Consider the following 14,136-nt stretch of genomic DNA (forward strand, 5'->3'; position numbering starts at 1 on the left):
GGGAAGTGTCAGATTGTATATATGCTAACAAAGTAAAATAAAAATCCACAGAATAACACTAAACAGTGAACCCTAAGTCAAACCATGGACTATAGTTAATGGTATAATTATAAAAATGTGCTATCATCAATTTTAAGAAATGTCTCACACCAATGGAAAGTGTTAAAATTACAGTGTTATATGAACAGATTTTGTGCATGATTGTTCCATAAATGCACAACTCCTCTGATAAAGAAAAAAATTTTTCAAAAAGAAAAAAGAAAAAAAAATGGCCAAGGGTTTGCACTGACGTTTCTCCAAAGAATACATTCAAATGTCCAATAAGCATACAAAATCACACTCAATATCATTTGCCATTAGGGAAATGCAAATTAAAACTAAAATGAGATACCACTTCACATCCACTAGGATAGCTGTTATTTAAAAAAAAAAATGAAAATAACAAGTGTTGGTGAGGATGGGAGAACAGGAACATTTGTTCATTGCCGGTGGAAATGTAAAGTGGTGCAGCCTCTGTGGAAAACAGTTCGAGGATTCTTCAGAATATTAAATACAGAATTATCATGACTTGGCAATTCCAATTCTAGGTATATACCCAAAAGAACTGAAAGTAGAGACTCAACAGATACTTGCACACCAATGTTCATACAGTATTATTCACACACACACACACACACACACACAAATCCAAAAGTGGAAGCAACCCAAGTGTCCATCAACAGATGAATGGATAAACAAACTGCTATACATCCATGCAATGGAATGTTATTTGGCCATAAAAAGAAATAAAATGCTGGTACATTCTACAACATGGACAACTCTCGAAAACATCACACTGAATGAAATAAGCCAGACACAAAAGGACAAATGTATGATTTCTCTTATGTGAACTACTTAGAATAAGCAAATTCATAGAGACAGAAAGCAGAATAGAGGTTATCAGTGGCGGCAGTTGGGAATGGGGAGTTACTGCTAAATGAGTATGAGTTATGGTTTAGGATGATGAAAATAGCCTGGAAATAGTGGTTGTGAAAGTTAAATGTTATTGTCAATGTACTTAATGTCAAAGAACTGACCACTTACAATGGCTAAAATTATCATGTTATTTATATTTTACAATTATAAATAAATAAATAGATATATTTTTTAATTGTGGGAGAGACTAAGACATTCCCAGACAAAAGCTGAGGGAGTTTGTCACCTCTAGACCAGCCCTATAAGAGATGTTAAACAGAGTTCTGCAGATTGAAAGGAAAAGGACAATAGAAAATAGATCAAAGCCACATGAAGAAATATAAATCTCCAGTAAAGGTAACGACATAGGTAAATAAAAATGCCAGTAGTATTGTTTTTGGTTTATTGACAATTTACTTCCTCCAGTATCCAAACAGCAAATGCATAAAATGTAATGATACATCAGTGGTTTTGGACTCCTTATGTACAAAGATGCAATTTGTGACATGAACTACATAAAGCTGAGGGGACAGAGTGGTATAGGAACACAGTGTGTGTATACCACTGAAGGTTAGCTGGTATCCAGCAAACAAGATTGTCGTATTTTTAGGATGCTAAATTAAAACTTCATGGTAACCACAAAGAAAATACTGGTGAATATGAAAGATCACAGAGACAGAATTTAGAGTGCAAGTTGCCAGGGGAGGGCGGCAGGGAGAATGGGGAGTTAATGCATAATGGATATAGGTTTCTGTTTGGGGAGTTAAGACTTAAGTTTTAGTAATGGAAGGTGGTGAGGGTATTGCAACATTGTGAATGTGATTAATCTCACTGAATGGTATGCTTGGAAGCGGTTGAGTTGGGAAAGTTTATATTGCATGTATGTTCCCACAATTAAAAAAAAAAGAAAAGAAACAGCAACTAAAGAGACAATGACAGTTAAATGCAATAGATGACCCGGGACGGGATCTAATAAAAGAGGAGAAAAGGCTCAAAAGGATATCAGGACACATGAAAAACTGGAACATAGACTGTAAGCATTATATCAGTGTTAAATTTCTTGAACTTGCTAACTACACTTAAGGTGGATACATAAGTAAATATTCTGGGTCTTAGGAAATGTACACGGCAGTATTCATTGTTCAAGGAACCTGATATTTGCAGACTACACTCAAGTATTCAGAAAATAAACTGACAGATAGACAAATGGATAGACAGAATGATGTGCAACTGTGGCAAACATTAATACTGGTTGATGTGGGTATATCTGGGAGGGGAGAGTTATGTTGGAGTTCTCTCCATGGGGTTTATATTATTTTTATAACTCCCCTCTAATACTTTCAAACTAAAAAGTTTTTTTAAAAAATGGATCAAGGACCTAATGATAAGAGTTAAAACCATACAACAGTTAGAATATTACAGAGCGGTAAAGCCTCATGACCTGGATTTGGCAGTGAATTCTTAGCTATGACATCAAAAGCACAAGCAACAAAGAAAAACAAAAAGAAACTGGACATCAGACCTATAATCTTTGTTTTTAATGTCAAAGGACATTATCAAGAAAATGAAAAACAAACAAAACAAAACAAAACAAAAAAAACCCCTACAGAGTGGGAGAAGATATTTGGAAACCATATATCTGATAACGGTTTAATATCCAGAATATATAAAGAAATCCTTAGACTCAACAACAAAAGGACACACATTCCAGTTTAAAAATTGGGGAAAGACTTGAATGGACATTTCTCCAAAGAAGATATACAAATTTCCATTAGGGACATACAGATCACAACCACAATGAGATACCATTTTGCACTCACTAGAATGGATACTACAAAAAAAAAAATGAAGATTTTTCTCCAAGTGATGGAAAGGATGCAGAGAAATAGGAATACTTGCTCATTGTTGATGAGAATATAAAACGGCACAGCCTCCCTAGAAAAACAATGTGGCAGCTCCTCAGAGTTAAATAGAGAATTACCATATGACCCAGCAATTCCACTTCCAGGTATATAACTGAAACAATTGAAGGCAGAGACTCAAGCAGATACTTGCCCACTGAAGTTCACAGCAGCATTACTCACAACTGCCAAAAGATGGAAGCAACCCAAGAGTACTGGTTTGAATCTACTGTGTACCCCACAAAAGCCAATCTTTTAGTCCAATCTTGTGGGGGGAGACCTATTGTGGGTGGGACCTTCTGATTAGGTTGTTTCCAAGGAGATATGACCCCACCCTTTCAAGGTAGGTCTTAATTAGTTTACTGGAGTCCTTTAAGAAAGCTCACAGAGACAGAAGATAAGGAGCTGAGATATTTTGCAGAGAAACCAAGAGATGAAATCCAGTTTTCCCTGGAGAAGTCCCTCCCCTCTCCCCCTGCCCCAGACGCTTAGAGACAGAAACACTCTGGGAGAAACAAGCAGAAGGGCCCAGAAAAGCTAAGACAGAAGCCCTGAGACATTCTGAAGAAAGCCATTTTGAAACCGGAGCCCGGGAGAGAAGGACCAGCAGACATTGCTATGCTCCTTCCCATGTGACAGAGGTGTTCTGGACACCATCGGCCTTTCTTCAGTGAAAGTATCCTCTTGTTGATGCTTTAGTTTGGACACTTTTATGGCCTTAGAACTACACATTTGTAACCTAATAAACCCCCTTTATAAAAGTCCATCTATTTCCGACATTTTTTATTCCAGCAGCTTTAACAAATCAGAACACCCAAGTGTCCATCAATTGATAAAAGGATGAACCAAATATGGTATATACATACGATGAAATCTTATTCAGCTGTAAAAAGGAATGAAGTCCTGATGCATGCAACAACATGGATAAACCTGGAGGACATTATGATGACTAAAATAAGCCAGACACAAAAGGACCAGTATTGTATGATTTCACTGACATAATTAGAATGAGCAAATTCATAGAGTCAGGAACTACAATACAGGTTACTAGGGGACAGGGTGGGTGTAGGGAATGAGGAGTTAATGCTGAATTGGTATGGAGTTTCTGGGGTGATGGAACAGTTTTGGTAACGGATGGTGGCGACGGTAAACACAACATTGTGAATGTAATACATGCCAAGGAATTATATACTTTAATGTGGTTGAAAGGGAAAATTTTAGGTTGTATACATGTTACTAGAATAAGAATTTTTAATAACCATAGGTCTGTACAACATAATGAACCCTCATATAAAGTATGGAATATAGTGAATAGTATAATTATAATAATACTGTTTCAACAATTGTAATAAAGGTATCACCTAATTCAAAGTGTTAATAATAGGGAAAACTACATGTGTGGGGGGGGGCATATGGAACTATTTTCTGTATGATTTTACTGTAAACCTATAACTTCTCTATTTAAAAAAAAACAGACAACATTAAATGTTGAGGAGATGATTTGTAGAAACTGAAACTCTCACACATTGCTGGTGTTGTAAAATAGTTCAAACTCTTTGGAAAAGAGACAGTTAAGCATATACCTTACTGTATGACCTAGTAATTCCACTTCTAGGTATTAAACCCCCCAAAATGAAAACATCTGTCCACAAAAATTTATGCAAAAGTGTTCGGTCACTTTATTCATAATAGCCAAAATATGAAAATAACACAAAAGCCCATCAACAGAAGAATGAATATACAAATTGTAGCATGTTCATAAAATGAAATACTATATTGCTTCTACAGCAATAAAAAGGGGCAAACTGATATACAAAATAACATGGAAGAATAGCAAAACATTAAGCAGAGCAAAAGAAGCTGGACACAAAATACTACATACTGTGTGATTCCATTTGCATTAAGTTCTAGAACAAGCAAAACTAATCTTTGTTTAAAAAATGTTTTTTCAGAAAAATGGCTGTGGCCGGAAAAGCAGAAGATTAACTAAGGAGAGCACCAGGGAACTTTCTGAAGTGATGGAAATTTTCTCTATCTTGATAAACAGTATGAGTTACACAGGTATGTGCTGTGTTAAAAATCATCAAACGTAAACTTAAGATTGCCATGTTTGACTGTATTTGAATTTTATCTAAAAAAAAAAAAAAAAAAAAAGAACTATAATCAATCTTTAAAACTACCCTCTACTTAATAATATAGGAGTAAAGACAAAAAGACTAAGATTTATTTTTTTTAATTTTCTGATTACCTACATTGCTCAGAAAATCCCATTAAGCAATGTGGCCATTTCCTGGACTGTGTGGCTATCCCCAGTTTTACTGTTCTTCTATTTATTTATTTATTCTGGTTTAATGTTCAACTAGCTTTGAGATAGCATTTGGAAATTCATCTGTCTCTTCCCTACCTAATTTACGGGCTTCCAATATTCATCACCCTTCATCCTTTATCTTTCCAAATTGAAGGATGTGAAACTGTCCTCATACAGTTCCTCCCAACCCTTTGAGTACAGATACCCTTCCAACTCTCCACTGTAGACTGCAGATGAGCAATTAAAACCCATACATTCCTGTGGTACCTGCATATCACGATTTTTAATGATACAGGAGAAGGTCTTTTTTAGTTTTCTTAACAACCCAGTTTGACTGAGAAGCAGCCTCATTTAGCAGTGAAAGCCTGTGGCAATCAGGACAGGAAACCTTGACTACTGACCCTGACTAACCCTCAGCATAAAACCTTGGACCACCCACCAGGAATCTGCATAAAACATGTCCAGTGGGGAGAGCTTTTAGCCTTGTGTGTGGAAGCACTTACATGTTTAAATTAAACAACTAGAACAATGTAAGGAAGACAAAGAATAATGGATAAAGGAGATATTCAGAAAACGTTATCAACACCAAAATCCATCTACTTCATTACTGAGCTTCTGTATTACGGCAAAGAGCTGTCTACTGAAGAGCTGTTTTTTTTCTTTACAAGGACCTTAAATACCACAACAAAACAGCACGTGCGGAAAACCCAAACTATCAAATACATTGAGATTCTTTTGCTCTCCTCATCTCCCATCCTTTCTGGGGGCAGGTGGTAGGTTAATAATAAACAAAAACTTTAAAATAGGCACAGCCATTAAATCAAGACTGAAAATTCATAATTTAAATAATTTTATATTAGAAAACAGTTACAATATTTCTTTTAAAATCTAAATGGTATCCTCATTTCAGGCTATCTGTTCCACAGCAGGAATCTAAAGTATGGAAAAACCCATCTAGACAGATGCACTACATCATCATCTATAGTGCTATAAACTATATGGGATGCAAATGTCAAATATAGGTGTGTTTTGATTAAAAAGGCATTTTTTTGAAGTATACCTAAGAATATCTGTATATATAAAAAGGTGTATATTAAATGGAATATATTTATTTCCACTATGTAAACATGCACACTCAAAAAGCCAGAGAAAGCTAAATTCACATAAATCATCCTCCACACCTTCTCTTACCACCTGGGAAACACTCCCCACCCCTCTCAAACCTACTGAATTGGAAATGATTTGCCTGCTAAGGACTAAATATTTGTTTTAATTAAAGTTCTGCTTACTCATTATTAGGAGCCCAGCATGGTGCTTGTTTGCTTTGTTAATTGAAATTGCTTTTAGCTATTCACCCATGCTATTACTAGCCTTCCTGATGGATTTAAGAGGATATGTGGGAAAGTCCTATGGGCTATGGAATCAAAAGGGCTTCATACTAAACCCAAGCATCCCTTCTCTCAGGTATGTGGCTGTGGGCAAGTTACACAGTCTATGAGCCCTGTTTCCCCATCTGTAAAATGAGGATATTGGTCCCTATGAACCCATCTACCCCAAACCCTATTCTAGCCAGAATTCCTGCCTGGCACACAGCTGTGGTGGTCTTTTCTTCCAGTATGTATCATTAAAAAATATATATATATATATATATTAACCCAATCACATAATTGAAATAGTTGCTCCTAGAGCCCTAGTCCAGAGGGGTAGCTCCAAACAACTGTGCCAATGAAATGCTCTAACAGTTTCCCAAGCTTTTAGCTTAAGGGAAAAAAAGAAATCAAGCAAATAAAAGGGAAATGAAAGGGAGCAATAGTCAACCTAGATAAGGGCACAAATAAATTCTTCAAATGTTCACGGCTGCCCCCAACCCATTTTGGAACAAGTCACTGAAAAGTGTGGATGCTTAACACAATCCATCAGAGCAACTAAAAAGCACCCCCATAAACAAATTATCCAGGGTGCAAAAGTTTATTGTGAAGTCTTATGGCAGTAGACAGTCAGCAGCCTATTTTTTTATAGACATAATCACTGTCTACTTTATATAAACCAGGATCACCAGAATCCTTCATCTTTTCGGACTCATTTGGTTGTTCACACACACAAATGGGTAACAATTATGTTAGTAAATGCATCAAATAATACAGCTTTGCATGAATATTACATATATGCTGTACATAAAACAAGATATTCTGGTTTAGCCAGGCTCTCCTTAAAGAGTTCAGGAAAGACAGGTGGATCCTTTAGGGCTAGAAGACTAGGACAAGAGGTCAGAGACTTCTTCAAGGATTTAATTGTTAAGCTACTGCACCACCTGCTGGGCCAAGTATAACCCCTTCAAATCAGTCTCTGATTGTTCCCATTTTTACATTGACGACTTTCTTACTGTCAATTTCTTTGTCCTCTAAACATAGGAACTCCTCTGTAAATCCAATTTTTAAAATAATTTTATTCAAGTGGGTGCATCTTAACACTATTACCAAATCCCAAACAGAATCAAGATAATTTTTTATTTTATAAGAAGTGAACATCAATAGACACTACATTTAAACACACAAGGACAACCTTCAGACACACACAGAAGAGAGCAAAATAGGTACTTCCTCCTTACCTGGGCAATGGCCGCTTCATTATCAGCCAATCCCAATAAAAAGATCCTCACTTTGTCAACCTTCACTGGAACCGTTCTCCCTCTCCACTCCACTTCGCTCATGGTAGCTGCCTGTTTGGCTCGAGTCTGAGTGATCAACGACTGAAAAGTAGTTTTTAAAAATTAAAGCTTTAACTTTGGATATGAGTGATAGTAGATGAAAATAAGTGGAACCTATTATTTGTCTCTTTGTTTTCTAAAACCAATCTATATACATTATAAAATAAGGTATATACAAATGTTTATTTTAATTTTCTCCTATATATATCTTAGCTAGTGGAAACTCAAGTACTAAAAATACATAATAGAAGTTTAAAAAGAGCAACACTAAATTTTTTTAAGAATAGTGGTAAGGAAAAAAAGTATTTTTGTATATATTGCAAGTAGAAACATAAGTTAATAGAAATTTACTTAGAAGATAGTCAATATGTATCAAAAGCTTCCAAAACATACAATTCCACTTTCAGGAAGTTATCCTAAGGAAATAGTTAAGAATGTGTGCCAAAACTGGGGACAAATATGTTCATGATAACACTGTTTACCATTTAAACAATCAATAATAGTGAAATGGCTAAAATAAGACAAACTTCCATACAATGGGATACCAGGCAAAAGATGAGGGTGTGGAAATATATTTAGTAAAATGGAAAAAATTCATATGACATTAAATTTTAAAAACAGCTTACTAAACATTGTATACTGGGATATTCTTCAAAATATATGCCTTTTTTCCTACACATAGAAAAGTCTGCAAGTTACTCAACATGTTATTAATACTGGTTATCTCTGGGTGGTAGCATAACATGATTTTATTTTTTCCCAAACTTTCTATATTTCCTATTTTTTTTTAGAATGAGCCTACATTATTTGCTTAGAAAATAAATGTAATGAGGAAACAGTTAAACACTTAGAATATTAAGTGAAAAAACTGTTTTTTTTTTTTTGTTAAAAACATAGATATAGATCAAATAACCTTATATTATAGTGATTATCCCTGGGTGATGGGAATATGGACTCCTTATTTTTCTGGACTTTTTCAAAATACAGTAAAAATTTGTCATAAAAAATGTACATACTAGATTACCTCCAGTTTTTCAGCCAGAAGACCTTCAGTACCCCCAGATCTCAATCTCATCTGCATAAGTTCATTGATAGCTGACTGGTCCCCTGAGAGAGAGAAAAAGCAGAAAATCTCCAAGGGCCTGGTCTGTCTGTTCTCTCAAGAACCAATCGATTCAACTCAGTCCTAAAAGAGCTCTTCCCTCTCCACAAGCACATTTAAATGAATCTGGCAGTATGATCTATTTCCTGAAGACAAGTCCTTTTATAAAAACAGAACTCAGCTGGAGGGAATCGAGGTTGCTCCTGGGAAGCACAGAAGATGGCAGGAAGGAAGCAAGAGAAAAGCATTGTCTTCTGTAACTTTCTGCAGGGCTGACTTCGACAGGCATAATTTTTTCATCAATCACATTTCACGCCAAGGATAGACGCAAGTGGAAAAGGATGAAAGTTAAATAAATTCTCTAAGCTTTCTGAGATGGAGTGACTACCAAGCAAACTGTCAATGCTCAAACCAAGTGTGCCACCTCAGCCCTGCTCACCAATGTTATATGCACAGTAGCGGATGTTGGGTGAGATCTCCTCCACACGCTGGTTGTACAGCACAGCCTGCTCTTCTGTGAAAGCACTGGCTAGCTTCTCATAGATGGTTCTGTCAGGAAAAGAAATACCGGTTTTCTTAACAGCCTTTTAAAAAAACCAAAAAACAAAAAACAAAACAAAACTTTTAAAGGAATGCAGTGGCTAAAAACAAAACACAGCCCTCTGATGCTCTTCTACCAAATACCAGAATTAGTAGGTCTGAGGATGAAAGAGAAAAATCAACATTTCCCTAGGAACAACAACAACAAAAAAACACATTCTAACTTTCATACATGTGATGGTTTCCAGGCTATATGTACCCCAGAAGAGATCATGTTCTTTTAATCCATTCCTATGGGTGTAGACCTATTGTGGGTTGGACCCTTTAATTAGGTTATTTCAGTCAAGATATATTTAAAATTAAAATATAAAACTGCAATATCCACTATCTTTTTTAAAAATTCATTTCAAAAAACATTATTTCTTATTTTGTGACGTTTCCCAAGTATAGGAAAATATATAGGAAAAAACAGTTTTTTCACTTAATATTCTAAGTGTTTTCGTCTATATTATCAAAAGAAGCATGACCTTTCTTTCAAAGTTAGCACTAATTATCAAAAACCAAGAGCTCAAGAGCAAGAGACACCAACTTCACCTTTTCAAACTTATTCAAGGTAGGTCTTAATCCTCTTACAGGAATCCTTCATAAGAGGATGAACAACACAGAAAAAGGGGACCAGAGAAGCTGAGAGAGACAGAAGCTAAAAGAGAAAAACACACAGAAGCTCAGAGAGGAGGCCACTGACGCCAGAAGCGAAATCCGGGAAAGAAAGGGTTTTGGCAGATGTTCCCATATGCCTGGCCATGGGAAAGGAGAGCTCTGGATCGCTGGTAGCTGGTTTTTGGGGAGAAGGTATCGTCCTATTGATGCCTTAATTTGGACATTTTTATGTCCTTAGAACTATAAACTTATAAACTAATAAATCCCCATTGTTAAAAGCCAGTCCATTTCTGGTATACACAAATGTGTATTTATTTCTGGTATATTACATTTCGTCAGCTTTAGCAAACTAAAACACTATAGTGTGAATTTAAATACCAATAATTAAAACTGGTCCCAGCTTTCAGGCAGGAGGACTCACTTGCATTTGTTAAAAGCCTCAATGGCAGCTTTCCATTCCTGATGTTCAAAACGCAACATTCCTGAGAGGTAAGCCGTGTATGCCTACAAAGCAACAGGGAAAAGAGGAACTGCTTCAAAACTGAAGAACTAGTGCTTCAGCTCCCTATTCCTCTACTTGCTACTAACTTTGACAGCAAAAATATAGAGACATTCAGGTTGATTTTAAATGAGAAAAGGTTATTTAACTAATAACATGTGACACATAGGTAATTCGTTATTCATTTACTTCTCAGGACAGAGATTCAAAATAAAGGAAATTTGTTTTCTTCATTTTACTTAACTTACATTTCTTAACTTCTGGGCTATAATGTATGCATCAAAAGTAAAATATAAAACTGTAATATCCATTATCTCATTTTAAAAAAATTCTTTTCATAAAACATTATTTATTTTGTGAAGTTTCCCAAGTATAGGATGCAAGCTTTTCATCTATATTATCAAAAGAAGCATGACCTTTCTTGCAAAGTTAGAGTTAATTATCAAAAACCAGGAGCTCAAGAGCAAGATACACCAACTTCACCTTTTCAAAGTAAGATCAGACTTTTTTGCCCTCTCCCAACTGTCAATTAATAATGTAGGAGACTCTGTTCTGTTTAACTGTGGTTTTCTTTTAAAGTCACATCCTCTAATCTCCATAATAAAGCAAAGCTGGATGCTAAGACGCTAACCTGAGCCTCTAACTTGGTCTTGGCATCCACCCGATTGCTCTCACACAAACGTTCCAGTTCCTCTGCGTGCTTCACGGCTTTGCATAGGCGAGACAACAAATGAAACCGTTTTCGGGGTTCAGTGTTGGCTTCCTGCTTGAGCTGCATGGCATAGCTCCAGGCTCTTTCAGCATCCATCAGAACCAAAAGCAAGTATCTGGAACAAACAGAGAGAAATGAACAGTAAAGGCCAGCAGCATCAAACTCAGATAGATTCCCTGAGGTGCATGGTCAGCTCTCTCTGTCCTCTCCTGGCTCCAAACTACTCTTCTTCACAGCCCCAAACATGACTTCCAAGTCAACATCTGATCCCCCGCCCCCATCCCTGCCCTGGCTCAGGCTCCACCTCAGGTTTCTAATCACCGACTGGAGGCATCTCACTGAGAAGCCTGCTACCACCACAAACTTGGCAGACCCAGATCTTGACCTATACAAAATTTTATCAAACCACAGCAGGCCAGGCATGCTCTAGCCTCATTTTTGAATCAGTACCTCCTTCATCCCAACCCTGTGAGAAACCAAATCCTGAAGAGGCAGAACATTGAAGTGCTTAAGACAAAGGCTCTAGAGCTAGAATGCCTGGGTGGGAATCCCAGTACCATCACCTACTGGCTGTGTCACTCTAGGCAAAGGACTAACCTTTCTGTGCCTCAATCTCCTGTTATTGAGGTCTCAATAAGTTAGCTACCTTATTATTACTATTATTGTTGTTACCATTATTATTATCCTGGTGAATCTTTCTTTAAACTATGCCTAGATTAATCTTCCTTAAACTACAGCTTGACCTTGTCACTCCAAAATAAAGGATTTCTCTATCATAAGTGAATCCAGATTTCCTTAGTTTCTGACTCGTCCTAAATTGATCTCATCATGTTTAAAATATGCATCCCGCCAATTCCCATCACTATCTCCACGCTCCAGTCTTCTTCAACACCTGAACTCAAAGTCTCTTCAACACTTGAGCAGCAGCTAACAACTGTCCAGAGCTTCACAGTTTCTACAGTGCACTGACAGACACCATTGTAGGCTGTTTCCCCTGACAAAGAATGTCTTCCTCTCCTGAATTCTTCAAGGCCCAGCCTCCTCCATACAGGCTCCCTGCATTCCCCGTCAAATACACCCAAGCTAACCTCTCCCTTCTAAGACTTCAGAATTCTAAAGAGTAAATGATACACAATGTAGCATTTTTGCTATCTTCAAGTGTTCCCTGGTTTTATATGCTGACCAACATCTTTCAATAAGACCACAGTAAACGGGGTTCAAGAACTATGTCTCTTTTCTCTTTTAGATACAATATGGCATCTAGCTCAGCCGTGGCCATAAACTAGACCAGGGGGCAGCAAACATTTTCTGTAAAGGATCCAGTAGTGAATATTTTAGGCTTTGCAGGCCATGTGGTGGTCTCTGCCATAACTACTCTGTACTGCAGTGCAAAAGTAGTCATAAACAATACCTAAACAAATGGGTGTGGCCGAGTCCCAAAAAACTATGTATAAAAACAAGTGGCACGGTAGGAGAAGCACAAATCAATAGTCCCGAAAACCCTAAAGAATACCTTGGTCCCTGAGACTCCATAAAAGTTTCACTCACTAAGTTTATTTTTCAGAAACTTAAATCCTCCAGAGTGTTCCTATGCCAGATAAGTCCCCAAACCCAGAAGCAATAGCCTCTTCAAGAACATCAACCAGATATGTCCCCCTTTCCCATAATGTCGAGATCCCTTTTTAATATGAACAAGTTAGGATGGCACTGCCTAGACATCCCTGAAGATTGAGAAAGTGATTAAATGAGAGGAAGGGGTAGCAACAGACAAGATAAGATTTAACAAAGGATTACAAATTCTGAGTCTTTATATGAATGCTTTTATTTATTTATTTGTTTGTTTGTTTGTTTGTTTATTTTTTAGTTGCGAGGGTACTAGAATAGCTAGAAGAAAATAACTGAAATAGTGGAACTTTAACCCATAACATTCTTTGAAATTTGCCCTATAGCTACTTGTTAAATTGGACTTTGACAGTTATCACCTTTCCATATATATGTTACATTTCACAATAAGGAAATAACTGAAATTGTGGAACTATAACCCATAACAATCTTTGAAATTTGCTAACTACTTATTAAATTGTACTTTGAAAGTTTTCACTTATCTGTATATATATTACATTTCACAATAAAAAATGTTAAAACAAACAAAAAAAAATAGGTAGCAGGATGACCAATTTGGCCTGTAGGGTGCAGTTTGGGAAACTGACCATAGATTATCAATACATGTTGCTGAACAGATTAATCCTTTAGCAAATGTTAAGAACTGGTGTATACAATACTGAAATACGGACCTCTTTGGTAATAATTTACACACAGCCAGATTTCACATAAGACTGGTTGACTTAAGCACTTAGTGAAATCTGCATGATGGAAACCTTACCTTATCAGTGATTAGGGCCTAATCATTGATTTTAACATTTACCATACTACCACAGACTACTTTGAGCTTCAGTTTCCTCATCTTACAATGGAGCAGTCATAAAAATGCCTATCCCATAAAGTTGCTGAAAGAATCACACAAGAAATTTAAAGAGTTTACAGAGTTGGGCACAACGTTTGCAACATTCAAAGTGTTCGAAAAACGTATCAAGATTAGTCAGTATCTAGCACTGAAACAGTCAATACCTGTTATCGGTCAGAAGATCTTCAGTAACTTTTTTCCCAGTGAATTTGTGTCTATTCCCCATTTTGAAGTTGAGTGTTTTTCGGAGACGTCTTTGTCTACGGGAACAGTAGCCCCTGTAAGGAAA

General features: G+C 36.6%; 1 protein-coding gene across 1 annotated transcript in view; it reads right to left on the bottom strand.

The window, feature by feature from the left end:
• The window catches only part of SRP68 (signal recognition particle 68), a 60,299-nt gene that overhangs the window by 22,495 nt on the left and 23,668 nt on the right, over positions 1-14,136 (bottom strand). Inside the window, exons 3-8 of the mRNA XM_037809279.1 lie at positions 14,012-14,125; positions 11,303-11,498; positions 10,594-10,676; positions 9,412-9,521; positions 8,895-8,977; positions 7,772-7,912 (exon numbers count right to left, since the gene is read on the bottom strand). Of these exons, the coding sequence (XP_037665207.1) occupies positions 7,772-7,912; positions 8,895-8,977; positions 9,412-9,521; positions 10,594-10,676; positions 11,303-11,498; positions 14,012-14,125 (727 nt within the window). The remainder of the gene's footprint in view (positions 1-7,771; positions 7,913-8,894; positions 8,978-9,411; positions 9,522-10,593; positions 10,677-11,302; positions 11,499-14,011; positions 14,126-14,136) is intronic.

The sequence above is a fragment of the Choloepus didactylus genome, chromosome 18 (assembly GCF_015220235.1).
Source record: "Choloepus didactylus isolate mChoDid1 chromosome 18, mChoDid1.pri, whole genome shotgun sequence".
NCBI classification, from domain to species: Eukaryota; Metazoa; Chordata; class Mammalia; order Pilosa; family Megalonychidae; genus Choloepus; species Choloepus didactylus.